This window comes from Lampetra planeri, chromosome 42 (assembly GCF_965212315.1).
Source record: "Lampetra planeri chromosome 42, kcLamPlan1.2.h2, whole genome shotgun sequence".
NCBI lineage: Eukaryota > Metazoa > Chordata > Hyperoartia > Petromyzontiformes > Petromyzontidae > Lampetra > Lampetra planeri.
In genome coordinates, this window is record NC_136148.1 from 8357005 (window position 1) to 8375752 (window position 18748).

At 51.3% G+C, this 18748-nt stretch overlaps 1 protein-coding gene across 3 annotated transcripts in view; it reads left to right on the forward strand.

Moving 5' to 3' along the window:
* The first annotated feature begins 8044 nt into the window (after positions 1–8044).
* ATP9B (ATPase phospholipid transporting 9B) overlaps positions 8045–18748 on the forward strand; it is a 102076-nt gene continuing 91372 nt past the window's right edge. For 2 of the 3 annotated variants that reach the window (XM_078613858.1, XM_078613861.1), the window contains exon 1: positions 8045–8184. In XM_078613858.1, the coding sequence (XP_078469984.1) occupies positions 8105–8184 (80 nt within the window). In that variant the 5' untranslated portion in view covers positions 8045–8104. The remainder of the gene's footprint in view (positions 8185–18748) is intronic. The other variant, XM_078613860.1, reaches the window with a different exon arrangement.

The window sequence follows — 18748 nt, forward strand, 5'->3', positions numbered from 1 at the left end:
GTTGATTCTAAACGCGTGGGGGAAAATCGGAGGACCCAGAGAAAAATCCACGCGACCATGGGGAGAGACACGCAAACTCCAAATATACAGCAGGCATCAGGGTCGGGATCGAACCCACGACCTCCTCCATGCCAGGCGAGGTAGTTAACATCTCGCCACTGTGTCCGCCGACCTGGTGATCGTAACTCCACGGCGTCGTCTTCCCCGCGTGCGCGCAGTGATTCCTTCGGAAGCTGACGGTGGCGTCTGTCAGAAGACGTCCACTGTCCCTCCGCGTGCTCCGGTTTTCTCCCACGTGACTGTACACACTCACCGCTTGGCTGAAAACACCTTGATATGTAGAGGATTGTCGGCGCCGCCTCGCCGCCTGGCGACCTGCCAGCTTTTGCTCGCGGTCCCTCGGGGGTTGTGAGAACGGCGCGAGATAAAATCATGAGGGTTGTTTTTTTTCTTAATTCCGAACAAGTTCTGAGTAAAATCCGTGTTTCGAGACTACGCAAAAGCTGCAGCCAATTGTACAGAGCCCTTGCCTCGTTGGGATCCTGAACCCAGCCCACGGATTTGTTTGTGTGCAAGCCTCTACTTGCCGAGGTATTCACAAAGGTAGAGATAACGGCAGTTTCATGGGAAGTTAACAGGATGATTGGTTCATCGCCCTTAGACATTTAAGACATTTGAAAGGAACCAACTTCAAAGATTACAACGAAGCCTTGTTTGCACTCCGAGCACTGCAAAGTTCAGGTGAATACAATGGGATTAACGTCCCCTCGATATGAGTCGCTCACTTCACTGTTCACGCGACGTTCCCATCCTGGGACGAGCTGTGGCAGTGAAATGAATCAAAGATGAAGGTTGTTACAGGAACAGCCTCGATTGGGCATCGCATCCGCAGTGCCGTGACAACGCGAGGTGTAACACTGGGCTACCAACGCCTTTTGTGGCCACAACCTGCTGATGAGCACACCACTCTATGAGATGAAATCCGCATTTACCCACACAGCAAGTGAACAAGCGAACACCCGTCTTATTTATTGCGTTGTTGGTGTCTCCGTGTTGTTCCGCAGCGACAGTGCGCGGCAGAGTTTGAATGTGAAGCAGATCAGTATTACTCCTATTGTTACGATTGTACTATTCCTACACCACCAGGGCGGCAGCCAGGCCTGGGCACACCCACATGATCGCGGGGCAGTTCCCAGTCCTCGAGTCCTGGCTGAGTGTCCACCAGCGGTGCCGCGAGTGTTCACCCACGCTGAGTGTTCACCCGCGCTGAGTGTCCACCCACGGTGCCACGAGTGTGCAGCCCGAGTGTCAGGTGTCGGTGCACTATCGCCCCGGCGCACGCTGCATTGCTGCTTGTCCTCCTTGCGTCGTTGCCAGATTGGAGCTGTTAAGAGTTTTATTTTTGGAACTATTGAGCGTTGATGTCACACTACTGTTTCGTTAGAGCGTGCGTGAGCCGCAGAGCTCTGAGACCCACCTCTACTTCGCGAACGCGCGTGAGATTTCTCGTGGATGTTTAGGCCAGAATTTGGCCTTTGGTGGTGTCGGGCATTTTTGCATTGGAATCCCGACTGCCGAATGTCCCAGTGGTGGCATCAGCGACGAGACACAGAGCACATCCATGCCCATTGGTAGCACTCCCCCAACAGCAGCAGAGCAGCCCTCTGCCACTTTGGAATATCTGGACATTTTGCAGCGATTCTTCATCTGACATCCTTGAAAGGGCCTATCTTTCCACAGCCCGTAGACTCTTCAGCCATGCAGAGATTCAAAACGCGAAACTGAATTCCATGCGATGGCTCGAAGTGCATTCCATGGCTGAGGGCCTCAAACTCGCGCGATGACCCCGGGGCCCGCGTTCATCTCGGGGCCCGCGGCCACCGTGCGCCGCCGTAGGAAAGACAAACTTCTCACTCCCGACATTTGGCAACCGCGGGTTGGCTGCGTGATTTCCGAGCTTTCGGAGAACGCAATACCGTCGGTCCAAGTGTGCCCGAGTGACTCCCAGCAGAGTCACCGATGTTGACGATCACACTGAGCGACCAATGGCATCGTGGGCGAGGTTTCTAAACAAGAGCTGCTTCTCACGCGCGAGTGTCGTTCTGCTACCGACGGAGTCGTTGTGAATGCCGCTTGCAGCTCCCCCCCCTCCCCCACCGCGTTGTGGCTGCGTCGTGGGTGGAGGACCGCCGGCCACCGCGAGACGCGCCGCGTGCTCGCTCGTCACGTGCTCACTCACGTGACCCCTGACCTACCTCAGTTACACAGCAAACGTGGCTTGTGAATTTGTGCGTTACCGCTCGCTGTATATATTTACGCGCACGCGCGTGTACCCGTCGTGTGTGAACACGCGTGGAAAGCGGCTGATGGACGGAGCGTCTTCTTGTCAATGTGACGTGGGGGCGGTGATTATTCGTTTGTGAACAGAACCGGTGCTTGGTGGGGGTTTTTTTTTTGTTTGTTGTTGCAGTGGTCGCGGCCGAAGTGCCACCCTTTTAACGGCAGAGTCCGAATGTGATTCATCACCCTGGAGGTGCAGATCATTTGGATGCCTTTGCAGCACGAAGCACGTCCGCTGAGCGTGATCGGCCACCGCTATCGAGGTGGTCCGAGCGAGGGGGGCGCCGTCTCCAAGCTGCACGTGACGAGGGAAACGCAACGCAGTTGACACACGTCATCCGTTGAACAGCTATCGCATTGCAGCAGTGGTTATTGATTGTATATGCATTTGAATCTTGGTACATCAATGGCGCATAATTTCAAAACGATCACATGACGTTTAGATTTGAGGTCTCCGCAGCCTTGATTATAAATCATTTTTAGACTTTATTCGGTTATAACGTTTAACAATGAATACATTAAATTTGTCACACATCCCAATATTGACTCCTGGAGGAAAAAAAAACCAACCCGAGTCACATGAAGCTGGGGGAGCCATTCATTGGGAATAAACCGCGGTCGATGATAACCGCATTTTTGTTCACCTCGAAGCGCAACTTTTCCCGATCACCATAACACGATGATGATGATGATCAGCCAACCGATGCGCGTGCGTAACCCTCCAGAACCTGCGTAATTCGGAGAACGCGTCCGCGATTGGAGTGAAGCGGCAGCTGAAAGAACGGAGCCACGATAGCGAGCAGCAGCAGTAGCAGCAGCAGCAGTCGACGGCGGACATGCTTGGTGCCGTCACAATGCATCCACGTGCTCTGGAGCTGCACGCGACGAGAGGGGCTTGAGCGCTCACACTCTGGGTGGCGTGGCATACATCTGCCGGGAGGTTGCTATATCCGCCTCCTTACAGAATGTTCAGTTCCCACGTGCGTATCGTGGGTAGGTGACGAGAGTGAGTGTGTGTGTGTGTGATTGAGGGATCGTTTTTGTTCGCCGCTACGGTCATCGATCAAAGCTTCAGACACCACCGACACAATCTACAATGTAGTGTGTTCACCGAACGCAGCAGGCGGGCGGATCGCCCTGTGTGTGTGTGTCCGTGTGATGGTGACGCGTGTAGCTAGCTAGAGTTGTACGTCCTGACCCCTCCAGGGAATCGAGCTGCAGTCCACGAGTCGCAGTTGTCGGTGACGCACGTGCGTTTCAGTGTCCCTCACGTGGGCTCTGGTCTCGCACCCTCCCCACTCGTCTGCCGCTATCTGCTCGTTCCATGTCGTCTGTGAAGGCAGCGGTGTTGTTGTTGTTGTTTCATTTGTAGAGTTATGAGTTCTTTGGTTTTTATAAATAATAATAAAAACAAAAAAAACAAAGCCTAAACAGACGTTCCTGTGCTTCTTCTCGTTGCGATTGTTGTCGAGTCGAGTCAAACGGCCGCGATGCAACTACCGAGGTTGCTTTTAATTTGATTACGCTCGTTCATACCCCCCCCCCCCCCACCCACCCGCAGGAAAGATTTCCCTGAGCCTCGTGGCTCAATTTCAGGAGAGTCCTGCCACGATTTCACAGCAGGGAATGAGGGGGCGCGATGATCGCCTTTCATAATCTCAATCATGGGGGGGCAATGCCCAGCCAAAACCGGATACCTTTATTTACTTATTTTCAGTTTTCAATAAAGATTCATAATTAATTAGACGCACTGGCGATTCCTAATGTGAGGGACAAAGCGAATCCCTCACCACCCCAAATATAGAAGTCAAACTCTACCTATGATATGAAAAATAAGAAGAAGTTTTATCCTTTCTGGCAATACATCAGGAGGTGTTAAGATGTTCAAACACCAAACAGAAACCTTTTGCAAGGGATCAAGTCACCATGATACCCGCCTATGATCTCAGTTGGGTCATTGTGGTTCGTTTCCATCTTGCGCGGCAGTTGTAAACAGCGATGGCCCTCCCTTCAGCCACCACCCACCTCCCCATCGCGTCTGCCCATGCTGGTCGTGCGACACCAGCACTTCGTCGATCGTGGCGGGGTCGAGTGTGGGTCACCGCAACCGTAGTCTCTCGAGCCACCGCTCGTCGAGGCCCTTCCTCCGACGGTGGTGTGATCGAGAAATTGCAGCGCTGCGCTTTCACCTTTCGACTGAGAAAAAAAGGGCAAATGTCCCCGCGGTGATTTATGCCACCGTGCGGTTTGTACTTTCCTGCATTCCAATCAGCGAAATTCATTGCTAAAAGCACACTGGAATCTGTTACGGTTTCCTGGATTTCGTAACTGCTTTCCGCCTCGCTGGTTTGTCGTGGCGACAACCCAGAACATCGCATACACGCACAGTCCGTCGCTGATCCGCTGCTGGATGACGGACTCCCATGCCGAGCGGGTCGTCCTGGGGGTTTCATGGCCATACTTCACCACGCCCGTCAGTGCGGGGTTGGTGAAGGCGGGCAGCACAGAAAGTGCAGTACAACAATGATTTTGTTGGACTGGCCTTCTGAGAAGACGTTGCACTAACGGTGCGTACAATGCGAATTGAACTGTGGAGACTCGCTCGCGTCCCTTTATCAGAATCAGAATATTGATTTATCCTGGAGAAATCCGATGAGCTATGAAGCTTTTTTTCACAGATGTCCAGTTGGGGCGGGTCACAAAGCTACAACAAGACCAAAAAACGATAGGAGTGCAAAGTACAGGAAAGGTAAGCACATCACAAAATAAATAGTAAAATAGATCAAGTATTTCAGTTAAAATTGCAAAAGTACACAAATTCCCAAGCCTGGCCAAGGCAGAAAAACAACAGCAAGATCAGTGCCAGACCACACCAAGACAACACCACACAGCCACCAATAAAATTACACATTTAAAGTTAACTGTCGATACATGGGTAAGGATAAAAGTTACAAATCATATTGCCAAATGTGGTTGTATCCAGCACAAATCTTCTGCTTCAGAATATTTTGAAAGGAAGATGTACACAGCACGATGTAAAGCAGGGGTGAGGAACGTCCGGCGCGCGGGCCGTATGAGGCCCGCGAAGTCATTTGGTGTGGGCCTGCCAAGGCAACCGCAGGCGGGACTCGAAATTCAATAAATCTCGGAGCAAACCTGGAAAAGCAGTTGCGAGTAGCAGCAACATCATCAATACCAGCTAACATCACACGCCTCACCAAAGAGAAGCAGTTCCAGCCATCAAATTAGGGGTGAGTTAATTAAATGTTTGACCAAATGTAACGGGCTAATTTTTAAGTTGATAATTTAGTATGGCCCGCGAATGATGCTATAAATATCCAAATGGCCCTTGGCAGAAAAAAAGGTTCCCCGCCTCTGATGTAAAGGGCAGAAACGAGGTTGTTCCAAACCATTGGTATTGCAACGCCAAAGGCATCGTCACCTATTCCAATGATTGTTCTTGGAATATTTGAAAGGCAAGTGGATGGGCGTCTTAGGGCCCTCGGGTTTGACTAACGGGGTTCATGTATGAGCGAGGTCGAGCGCAGGTTTGCCAACAATACGGAGTTAAGCCGAACACCTCACTCAACAGCCAAACACAATCATTCACACACACACACACTGCAATGCTTTAGCAGATTGAGTTTAGATCTGGAGGTAAGGGGCCGTCCATAAATGACGGCACGCACCTAGGGGGGGGGGGGGTGGTCAGACATTTGTGACGATGTGTGACGAGGGGGGGGGGGGTGAGAAATGTGACGTCACATCAAAATGCGCAACTTTAAATAAATATAGACAACACGTTCTACTTAATTAAATAGACTTTTTAATAAAATGTTTTCTCCTACAACATCAGAGTGCAGCGGCACATTAAATACGCACTACAATGACAATAGTTTAAAGCGATTTGAAGCATGTTTTATTTGGGGGGGGGCAGAGCTTTGTGACGTCATATTTAAGGGGGAGGGGGTCTGACTTTTTGTGACGCCGTGTGACGAAGGGGGGGGGGGGTCAAAAATCGTCCCAAATCGCGTGACGTCATTTATGGACGGCCCCTAAGACCGCGTGACTTGGCAACAGCTAGAACACTGGAGGCAAACAACCCCTTCCATCACTGCGTTGTGAATGATCCAACGCAGAAGATCCCCTGGGGTTTGATCTTCCATTAGGCTGGCTCGTGGTCCACCCTAAACCAGATCCACTCCACGAAGCGTGGCAGTCGATGTGGATGATAACTGATGATGCACAAATGGAAATTGTTAAACTTCCCAATAGTGGTGTGTGACTGCATACCTCTCAGACCCTGATCAGTGCCCTACCTTATTTCAGACCAATTCAGACCCTATTGGTCACCCCGTGCCCTTATAAATCTCAACGTTCATCAAACAAAGTCCCATCACAAGGGAGAAACACAAATATATATTTTGCCCGTATTACAACGGCTGTACGCCGTCTGGACCTGAAAATTGCTCAATTACCCTGTACAAGAATAATAGGGGTTTCCCCTTTTTTCTGGCAACAAAACTGAAACCTTTTTTTTACAAGGAATCATGTCTGCATTAACCACAACACTTGTGCTCAAAATGCAAACAAAAAACACACTCCGATAATATATGCATTATCCTTGAAATAGATATTGCATATATTATCAGTGGTTTTTTTTGGCATTTTGACCACAAGTATTGTGGTTAATGCGCACATGATTCCTTGTAAAAAGGTTTCAGTTTTGTTACCAGAAAAAAGGGGGAAAACCCCTATTATTATACTTTGGTACTGGCAAATGAGGTCTAATGTTACCCTGTACAAGAATACGGAGTGAACCCTATGGGTTGACAGCTATATGCGACTGTGATCGTACAGGACAGACCCGTACAACACGTCACGACGCAATTCCCCGATCCACAATAACACGAAGGAGACACCACGGCGACACACAACTCCACTACTGCTCCTGAGAGGCGTCTGTCTGGGCTCTACCACCTGAATGTGAAAGCCGCCGGACGAAAGAAATTGGATGGATCTGGAGGTAAAACCTCTGATTTGGCGGTCGCCCATCAGGGCACGGGCGGTAAGGCTCGAGGCAATGGGGGAAAAACCTCTGATCTGGTCGCCGTGCCGCATCTGGAGATAAAAAAAAACAGATTCCTGCGGAGGGAGCTGGTAGGAACGTTGGGTTGCTCGGTCAATGGCCAGGGTCAACGACGGCGTGGTGTATTCCGCAAATATGGCCGACTGTGAGGGTGGGCACAAGCCGGCGTGAGTAGGTTAAACGTTGAGCTTTATAAGGGCACCACGGGGTGACCAGCCCCTCCCCACCCAGCCCCACCCCTCCCACCCCCCACCCAGCCCCTCATGACCCTCCACACCCAGCCCCTCCCCACCCAGCCCCTCCCCACCCTCCACACCCAGCCCCTCCCCACCCAGCCCCACCCTCCCCACTCAGCCCCTCCCCACCCTCCCCTCTCCACCCAGCCCGACCCTTCCATTTTTGGATGCACGACGGACGGACGGACACAATAATCCCCTGTGGGCTGGTGGAACCAGGTGGTTCCTACCAGTAAAACCTCTGATCTGGTTGCCGTGCCGCATCTGGAGGTTAAAAAAACCTCTGATCTGGCGACCTTGTGCTCGTCTCGCGTGCCCCCCCCCTCCCCCAACCCCGCGAGCTGGAGGTAAAACCTCTCTGCTGGCACCGGCGGCGAGCACGCGCAGTCGGCGCCGCAGCAGCGGGAGGAGGAGTAGCGGCGCGGCAGTCGTCAGCGCCATGGGGGACAGCATCCCGCTGTACCCGGTGCGCGCCCACGGGCGCCAGGGCCGCGGCCTGCGCAGCGCGCACGACTCCAGGTGACCGGGACCGGCGCGGCCGCTAGGACGAGACTCGGGGAGGCCGCGGGGCTCCGGGCGCCGTTCGACTCCGGCCGCCTGCCCGGGCGCCGCGCCGCGTGTGTTTGTTTCGTGTCAGCGCTCGTGCGTGAGAGGCAGAGGAGGTGGAGGAGGAGGTGGAGGGGGAGGGCTGGGCTCGTGAATTGGCACCAGCAAGGCGCGGTGGCCGAGTCAGGCCCAGGGAAGAGGAGCCCCGTGGTGTTGTTGTTTTAGGGCGTTGCGATTTGGTAGTCCGTATAGTCCGAGCGCGGCGTCCGATTGGGTGCGGTGGTGTCACGTGAGCGCGCTGCGGCGAATCGCGCGCTGCGAAATTGCGTGGCTGCGCCTATGCAGTGTGGGTATTGTAATTAGAGGCTTTGTGTTTGACAGTCGTGTCATTCAGAGGCTCCGGCTCACTCAGTCATTCACCATGTAGTCATTCACTGAGTCATTCACCGCTTACTCATTCACTCAGTCATTCACCATTTAGTCCTTCACTCAGTCATTCACCATTTAGTCATTCACCATTTAGTCATTCACTTAGTCATTCACTCAGTCACTCACCGTTTAGTCATTCACTCAGTCATTCACCATGTAGTCATTCACTCAGTCATTCAGTCAGTCATTCACCATTTAGTCATTCACTCAGTTATTCACCATTTAGTCATTCACTCAGTCATTCACCGTTGAGTCTTTCACTCAGTCATTCATCATTGAGTCCTTCAGTAATTTAGTTCATGTAGACGTACAGCCCTTGTGTCAATCCACGCCATGTGGGGTTATGGTTTCTTATCCGTCGACGCGTGGTAGTGAAAGCGGAGAGCATAGTGTTGGAACATAGTGCAGTACAACAATGGATGACGATGCACTTCCCTCTGCTGCCCACCACGTATCTCCCTCGAAGCCTATAACACCTGCTATGCATGATTGTCACCCATCCAAGCTCTATCCGGTAGCGTTAGTGGGGCTACCCGATTGTGTAGGGAATTCATCGATTACTCTGCCGATTATCTGTTCAGTTGATCGACTCTTCATATAACAGGAAAAAAAGTTGGGAAAATATTTCCTCTGATTCCAAATGTGCTGCTGGACGGGAGGTGTTGGGTGAGGCTTGGTGAAGTCATTGGTATCATCAGCTGCGTCACACTGACTCAGAATCAGAATCTTTATTTATCCTGGAGGAATCCGATGAGCTATAAAGTTATTTTTCCAGTAGGGGCGGGTCAGCAAGTTGCAACAGTAAACACTGGGCGAGGCTTGGAGGGGGGTTCCAGCCTTCGAAAGGCTGGATTTCAGAGGAGATGCAATTTTTAAAGGTGGTCGAGTAATGGAACCCCAAAAGTAGTCAATTATAAGATGTTGATTAGTCTGCCGAGTTGACTAATTTGGCCACAGCTACTCCATTCGATTCATTATTCCATTAACCATGAAGGCATCGATTCAACCAACACTCGGGCGGGGTCCTTTGCTTACATCAGGGGTGGGGAACCTTTTATAACATCATTCGCGGGCCATACAAAATTAGCAACTTAAAAATTTGCCTGTTATATTTGGTCAAACATTTAATTAACTCACCCCTAATGCGATGGCTGGAACTGCTTCTCTTTGGCGAGGCTTGTGATGTTAGCTGCTATTGATGATGTTGCTACTCGCAACTGCTTTTCCAGGTTTGCTCCTAGATTTATTGAATTTCGAGTCCCGCCTGCGGTTGCCTTGGCAGGGCCACACCAAATGATTTTGTGGGCCTTACACGGCCCGCGGGCCGGACGTTCTCCACCCCTGGCTTATAGCCTAGTAACAGTGCTGCCCGTGCCATGGTGAGACCAGGGTGGTCGTAGCTCTGATTCACACCATTCTGTGTCACAGAGAGCCTCACTGCTGAGCTCCTTCAGAAAGGGGCCGGCATGGGCCAGGTTCTGAAGGCAGTTTGCTTTGCCTTTGGGAGCCTGACACAGTGTGGGGTAACCACGTGTAGCGGAGAACACCCAATTCCCAGAGAAAACCCACATGTGGTAGGGGGAGCTGGCCAATATCCTAAAATAGGAGCACAGAGCTTGGGCGAATGTCGGCTTCCTTCCTGCTTGTCTGTGATTTCCCCCACCTCTGAATCATCCTCCACTCAGAGGGTAAATGAAAACGGTGTGCGCTATAGATTCTATATGATTATAACACTCAAATTCCACACCACACTTGGAAGCATGTTCCGTGCTACCTGCAGAAGCCGCCATGTCATTGCTTAGCAAATGAGCAGCTAGCACACATCACGACTTATCCCTGAATGATCCGCCAACCCCCACAGGCTGCATCACCTCACCCGCACCCATCGATCACTACACCCAGCGGTGAACGTTTTGTGTTGAATTTAATGGCATGAATTGCAGTATTTGAGGTGCTGGCGGCCCCATGCCACTGTGGACAGAAATCACCGCTCACAATCAGGAAGGCTGTGAATTCATGTCCCAATCGGAGGTCAACTTCGGACATCATTTTTCGAGGGTCAACAAAATTAGTAGTGCTAATTTGTGGTTGTTCTAATGAGACACTGGCCGTCGTCACAGTAATGTGGAATTTCCACCACTGGTTCAGCGCCGCCAACTTGGATTCGAGCCACGCCACGCTCTTGCTCAAATTGAGCTGTGGCATAAGTGACACACGGTGGCATGCTGCTACGCGCGATTATATCTGGGTGTGTTTTCTCCAGTATTAGGCAGCTGGCTGTGTGAAGCACAGACTGGCTCGGCGATGAGCGTGCACACCTCTGGGCTGATCATCTGCACTCTCAGCCGTCGGCCAGTAACACGTTGCTGTGCTCTGCTGCCTCAGGTTGACCAGGTTTTGCTAATGTGGTTTCACATGATTAATCTGAGCTTCCGTCTCGATCGATGCTTGCTCAGTTTTGTCGTATGTGACCATTATATAAAGTCAGCAAATTCCACTTGTAGTAATATTACTGCCGTCATAAATAATCATTACAGCTTTGTGTACACAGTTATTCATCTGTGTTTTGGGGTCTTGAATGCAATACATCTGTTCAGAAGCGTTGAGTGTGGTTGATACACTCTGTGAACAACTGAATCGAAAAAAACACCTAAATGTTTTCACAAAGAGGAATTTCTTGCTGACTTGTGCATACTGGACATGTGTGAAATAGACCATCGGATTCCTCCAGTCTAAATAAGGATTCGGATTCAGATTTCTAATGCAATTATAACGCTCAATAATTCCCACAGTGCGCCGTTCTAATTCTCTTGGCAATTGTTTGTAAAATTACTTAACTTGCGCCCGGTCAGCTCAGTAGCCAGATGTGATGTGTCCAGGAGGGGGATTTTCAGATGTACCTTGTTTAGATTCATCGTCAAGACACAGCATTATTGTTATCATTATTTTAGAAGTGCTCCGTGCAGCATTATGGAAAGCATCTGTGGGCATCAAACATTTGGCTCGGTGAGTCTCATGCCTGGTGAACTGTCCTGCTCGAGGGATCCATATCCTCAAGGCATCTGGCTCCTATAGGCCCTGGTGGAAAACCCCAAGCCTCCGGTTGCTGTGCAACTCACCACTGCACCAGTCGGCATGGAGTTGGCTATTTCTGTATTTTCACCAGCTTCTGTTTGGTGTAGATGTGAAATACACTGTCAGATTAATATACAATAGGATAGTGTGTGGTGTATATATATACACATATATATACACACACACACCAACCACTCACGAACGCAATTGGACAAACTTTTAAAAGGACCCACCTAAAAATGTTTTGGGACTTGGGCCATGATAAGTAAATGTTCTTCCATACGGCAGTGTGGCTTGCAACGGTATATATACTCTGTCGGCGAAGTTGCTGAGCCAGTTAGGGGCTCTGGGTAAATAATGGGCGTTATTAGTATTACTACCAATTCTTGTCATGTCCACAATTACTCGTAAATCCAGTTCTCGGTTGCAAGAGAATTTTAAAAATGATCTTTGTGGATTCTTACCGTGGGTTAAACAATAGTATATTCACCCAACCCGATCGAACCACTTCACCTTATCGTCAGTGCTGTCATCATCACCATCACGATCGTTTCTACTAGCGCCCTTCACATCCTGGGTTCTGTCTGGCGGTCGTGTCAACAAATGGGAGAGAGCGAGGAAATGAACGTCGGGCATGACAGTGTGCAGTGCTTGCACGTGCTCCCCACCACAGCCGGTAATTCGGCTGTGGGTCATTTGAACTTTACTCCCTTAACACCCCAACATGAACGCACATGGGGCCCTCCCCGCTATCGCGACTGACGTCAGCCGGGCTGTAATGTTATTTTCCTAAGAGGGGCCACACGTTGGGAATTCACTGAAAAAAACAATTGGATCAGTGGTCTTGTGATATAAATATGCACATAACCACTGTACGTAGCGCTTGCGTATAAAATACATGTAAATACATTGCGTGCATGTTAAGTTTGTATTTATCCACAGTACATGTGTGTAAAGTGGTATTACAATACGTATGTCAATTGTGCACGTATGTATCTGTTCAGTCACAGCATCGCGCTGTGAGAGTCAACACATGCTCTCATGTGAAGTCACTTCGCACCCATTCATTTCCTCTGTCTCGTCTTCGTAACTCCTATACAAAATATGACATTTGTCAGTTTCACTCGTGCCTCTGGGTATTATTAATGTGTGTATATTCACGAGCGCTGGGTGCGAGGTTCCGCTGCAGGGCAATGAAGAACACGTGTTCAAAACAACAGCATGATTGCAGAGAGCATGTTTTAGTCATGTGACGCCTTATCCTATTAGCTTGGGTAGTGCGGTGTAGATGTTTACACTTCACGGCTCTGAAACATCGCAGGGTCCTGCCAGGCATCGATCGAAATTAATCTTTCTCTGCAGAGATAATGTCGCGTTTGTAAAGACGATTGTTTCCTACCTTTCGCGATCATCAGAGGTGAGCGCTTGTCAAGTTACCGCCAGTTTGATGTAGCATCCGTGTACAGTTCCAGACAAGTGACGTGTATTGTTTGTTGTTTTGGGTAAGTATCAGTGGTAGGAATGGAAGCGTGCAGTTATGAAGTGCCTTTATTGTGAATCGCATCAAAGCGTTTCTTGGAACGAGCACGTGTGCGCCAGCCAGATGATCAAGCCGTGGCTTCTCCGGCTCGTGAGCCAGTCTTCCCCGGCTGGACTCGGCAATTCCCCAGCCGTCCGATGATCGTTTCTGCCGGCGATTACTGAGCGGTGCGTATTTGGCCACGAAGTGGACTGTATAAGGCCATGACCAATTGCTGGCTGGTTTTCTCCCTCGCCTGTTATGCAGGAGGTCGTGGGTTCGATCCCGATATTTGGAGTTTGCATGTTCTCCCCGTGGTCGCGTGGATTTTTCTCCAGGCCCTCCAGTTTTTCCCTCCACGTTTGGAATCAACATGCGCTTTGAGTATTTGACTGACATACATTTCCACGTGATAAGCCACTGTGTTGAGATGTCATTTGTGGCCAGGTCGCTTCTGAAAAAGAGCTATATAGATCAGGTGGGCCTTACCTGGTAAAATGAAAATAGTAAAATATGATATGACAAAGAATTATGACCAATGTATAGCTTTAGGATGTTTATTTATTTGGCATACGGCCAAGTGGCTTGGCGGTAGAACGAGGGGGTCTCGGTCGGAATGTTGCGAGTTCAAATCCTGGTTGGGGTGTTGACTCAGCCCACCATTCCTCTGGGGTCGATAAAACTGGAACTACTTTGTGGGGAAGTCAACAGAGGTTGTCCTATGAATAGATTCACTCCTGCTATAGGAATGTGGAATTTCCACCACTTTCTCAATGCTGTAGACAGGAGTTGGGCTCGAATGCCTCTGTGCCCAATAGAGCAGGAAATCAAGTGCTTGACAATTGTCTCGTGGTGCACAGCAGAGTTGCTGCCTGACATGCCGGCTCTGTTCATCACTGCTGGCGCCCACTGTTAGCAGGGCTGGGAGAAGGTGCAACGTGTGTGTGCGACGATAGAGATGCTGATGGGGATGACCGGGAGACACACACACTGTACACATGCACAGCAGGTCGGTGAGCATCATCTCTCTATCGTACGGCTGCTGATGTAGATGCAGAGCAACAACCGCAATGTCACATTCAGGTGGTCAAGCCAGACAACCGCGTCCGGAGCAGTGGCGTGTTAGTCGCCGTGATGTCTCCTTCGTAACTGTGGATTGGGCATTGCGTCATTAGACGTTGTGTGGTCTGTTTTGGATGGCCACAGTCGCACCCTGGAGAGTATTATTTTCTATTTGTGCATCAGGCATCCGCACCGCCTGCCATGGTTTGTGCAGTGGATGCGGTTTAGGGTGAACCATGAGCTTCGTGGAAGATCAAACCCACGGATTTTCTGCGTTGGGTCTTTCGCAAGGTGGTGTTTGGTCGAGAGTTCTTTTGAACTCCATTCAACTTTCCAAGCTTCATTAGGGTTGAATTCGCATGGTTTAAAGTGAAATGCATGGGTTAAAAAAGGCTTCGGTGACTTCATGAGCTGACACAACACATTTGCGTAGCTCATCACAGCATTTTGGCTTATTAAAGTAGTGTCGAGTATTAATAGAGTTGGTCAGCTGAGCCAATTTCTCGCCGTGCCGTTAGAGTGCGGATGGACACCCTCCCCCTCGTCGTCTGCGTGTCGGGCGCGCTGCCTCTGCGCGCCACTGCGGTTGTGTCCGCGGTGACTCTTCAACACCACCACTCTCACCACTCTCACCACCACTCTCACCACCACTCTCACCACTCTCACCCCACAGTGGACTTCATGCACTGGGCAACGTTGTTTGCAACAGCAGGCTACTGTGCTCTGCTGTCACGGCGGTTACAACAAACGTGAACGAATACCTACAGCTAAGCTGCACAACACTAGTCGTCATTTGGGGATACTAGCCCTGCCATAGTAGTGTGGAATTTTTAATACTGGCGAAGAACGTCGACTCATTTGGGAAGGGGTGTTTATTAAACGTGGCGGTCACAGTGTCGCTGCATTTTCCTTGTGTGGCAAGTAACCTCGCCCTCATTGTGCTCCCACGTGGTGGAGTCAACGACATTGCATCGAAGAAATGGATTGGTCCTGTAATAATTCATTCTCCCGAGTAGTATCTGCTGTTGAGGGCAGAGTGTACAGGCCACGGTGACCTGCATGGCTCCTTTTAAAACAACCACCCTTAATTAACATGTAATAACAATGTAGCATGCGGCGTTAAATAGATAGCCGGACAGTGTGTAGCAGTGCTGGTCGCTGAGCCAGCTTGCTCGGAGGTGGCGGTTCAACTCCCTTCGTCCCCACCCCAATTCATCACTGAGAGGCGTTGTCAGCCACATGCCATATCGGTGATGGTCAACTGCCCGGTAACGTCACTTAAAGTCGTTGGCCGTTGTGAGTCCGTGTCGGAAATCTCTCGTTTTCAAATATAGCACGAGAACACCAATGACACGGAGTCGTGTCCAGAGTTACTTAGAGGAGATGCAATGAATCATGTTAATCCTGTAAAAGGATCATGTGTGTTTAACTCGAGACTGAATGACAGGGCCATAGTGGTGTAATCACAGAATTAAGGTCAGAGGTGAAGTAAAACAGTGGGGCAGGACAGGCTGTGGTTTTTGTCTGTGTTTAGTTAGTGCGCGTTGCAGTGATACAGAGCTCAGCACGTGGAAGTGACTCCTTTCTCCAGGCGGATGACGTCCATCTCTGTTATTTACATGATGAGCTTCAGGAATCCACTCTGGAAGAAAACAGCATTTTGGGTCAAATCTGGAAAGGAAGGTCCATCGTTGGTCGAATTCAGCAGAGATGTTATTATTTAACCATCCTAATTGTGATGCTTGTCAATAAAACAACCTGTTAATGCATCTTGCCAGATCTTGGAAGCTGAGCAACGTTGAGCCTGGGTAGTGCTTGGATGGACGAGCGCCACGCGTTACCGGCTGCTTTAAGCTATGAAGCTGTGGAGCTGCATAGTGGGAAGCAGATGCCAATGCAGCAAAACACATTATTGTACTCTACTCATGTGCTGCCAGTTCCGTGCTCCAATACCGTCACCCATCCACACTCACCAGCGTGGTAAAGAATGGTCAGAAAACCCCCATGACCTGCATAGTCTGGGGGAGGCCTTCACCCACCAGAGGATTAACAAAAGTTGCTGACCATGAATTCTTTGGTCTATGACAGCAGATCTGGGACGATTGCCCGCCGATCAGCCGTTGCTTTGAGACTGGACGGCGTGGTGCGAGCTAGACGGACGTTGCCTCGGATGTTTGGGGGACCGGGCTTGGGTGGATGCAACACCGGTGCTCCGTAAACATTTTGTCCCAGCCAGCGTTCATCGGGAGGAGGAACCGTGCTCCAGCGGATGAGCGGTTGCTACCTCTGGGAGCTCTAACGGGCCCTGCTCGGGAGTGGGGGGGGGGGGTAGGCGGGTTTGGCCGGGGGGCACTGTTGGCAGAACACTTTGCATGGACAAAAATTAGCACAGTTGGCTACGTACGGTGTGATAGAAGTTCAACATGGATACATACGCACCGGAACACCACAACTTGGAGGGCCGCTCAGCTATTTACACAACCCATCAGCATGCGGGGAGTCAATGACACGAGGACTACTTTGTGGGAAACCAGCAGTAGTTGCCCTGTGGAGAAGATCTCCGCCCCCTCGCCATGACAATGAGGAATTGACAACATGTGCATGCACGCGCTAATGGAGTCGAGCGCCAACGCCAGTTCACGTTTTGCTTATCTTGATTTAAAAACAGATTTTTTTTATTTAGGAGAGAACACTCAAAACGTGAGCAGCCAGGCCCAAGGCAGACCATCGATCGAGCGTGATGAGACGTGTCACAAGCCGGCTTTGTGTGGTGGCCACCTTGCTACCACAGGCCTGCGTGCGCATGTTACAATGCGGCCAGTTAAAAATCTCGATCCGCACGCTTCCCACGTGGGCAGCGTCTACCCCACGAGCCCGGCGCCGCGGCACGATCGTCGTCGGTTCGCCGGCACGCAACGCTCGTTAACGCAGACTCCCCGGCATCGGCCAGGGTGGCGGGCGGGCCTGGCACCACAGGTGGGCCTGGGCGTCACGGGGATCGATACGGAATCGTCCCCCGCGGAAAACGCAGAGCGCCGCCGTTGCCGGCGCTCACCCCCGGCGCGCCGCACACGGCCCCGCCTGCGTGAGGTCGCGCGCTGCCGGGGAATTAGGGGCAGAGCGCGGCCACTGTCTGGAGCAATCCCCTCTACAGCCGCCCTGCCGGGTCTCCCACCGGGCAAGCGCTCGCTCCGAGAGCTGCTTTTTTGACGGCGCTGTCGTCGGTTTCCCGGAAACGCGGCGGCCTCGAGTCTCCCTGCTGCGTTTGTCAAACCGATAAGTGAAGCGGGCTGCTGGCGTGCCGTGTCGCTCGGGCGACGTGCAAGTGAAGAAAGCCCTCGGGGGGGAGAGGACGATCCGCGATCCGTCTCCGGGAGCCGGCCAGGCCTTTTGCGCGCCGATTCGCGGAACGCTCGCACCGGGCGACGATCTGCGCACTCAACTCGACACCGGCGGTAGCGACGGTGTCAACGCTGACGCGGCGCTTCACGTCAACTCAACACTTCTGGTGTCCGTGCTGGAACATCTTCTCAGTGGGTGGAGGATAGCCGTGGGCGCAGTTTCACATCCCACAGCGATTAGTCACGCGAGTGGGAATCGCCAGTGCCTTTTATTGTTGCCCCTGGACAAATGACCCGAATCGCCCCCGAATGGGTGTGACCTCATCGAATATTGCAAGCTAAGCAGGGTGCCGCCCGATTACTCCTCGACTGGGTGGCTGTCGGGGCTTGCCAGGTGTTGTAGGCGCAGGGGCTGCGGAGTGGATGGAATATGGAAGTGTTGAGTGTCACCACCGCCCGGCTAATGCGTGGTGGGTTCTCTCTCGAAGGTTCTCCGGTTTCCTTCCCGCAGTATGGGAAGGTATATCGCTGCTGTGTCAGTGAGCCTAAGTAACAAATAACAGCTTAATTACAACGCAGGGTTGTACATGAAGGCGTGATCTATTATCAACGAATTTACTGTACAATTAGACAGCGGTTTGGGACGGGTAATAAAACCACGCACCGTAGGGTAGCGGTTAGCGCTACGCTGCGCTACGAACCCGGCGACCCGAGTTCGATTCCCGCTCACGGCCAACACCACAGTGACGATTATCAGAACCGGTCCTGGGCCTCCCCTAGGTGGACTCAACCTCAAATGAGTCCCTGGTGCGGTGCGTAAACGTCACCACTAGCGAGACAAAGGCGGCCCAGGTGTGCCCCCGCCACTCGGCTGCGATCGTTCTAGAAGCTCCCTGCCGTGGTCCTTAGTCCACTTCTGGAGGTCCCTGTACTCGGTGTATGCGAGAAGGGGCACGCAGGTGCCCCCTGCGCACCATCGCTGAGCTTTAGCAACTGACTCGTGTGGGCCGTGCCTCACGTGAGGGCCGCAACGGATAATATCTCTACGACACCGTTATGGACACCCTCTTAAGAACAGGGTTTTTTTTTTTACCGAGTTCCACAAGAAGCT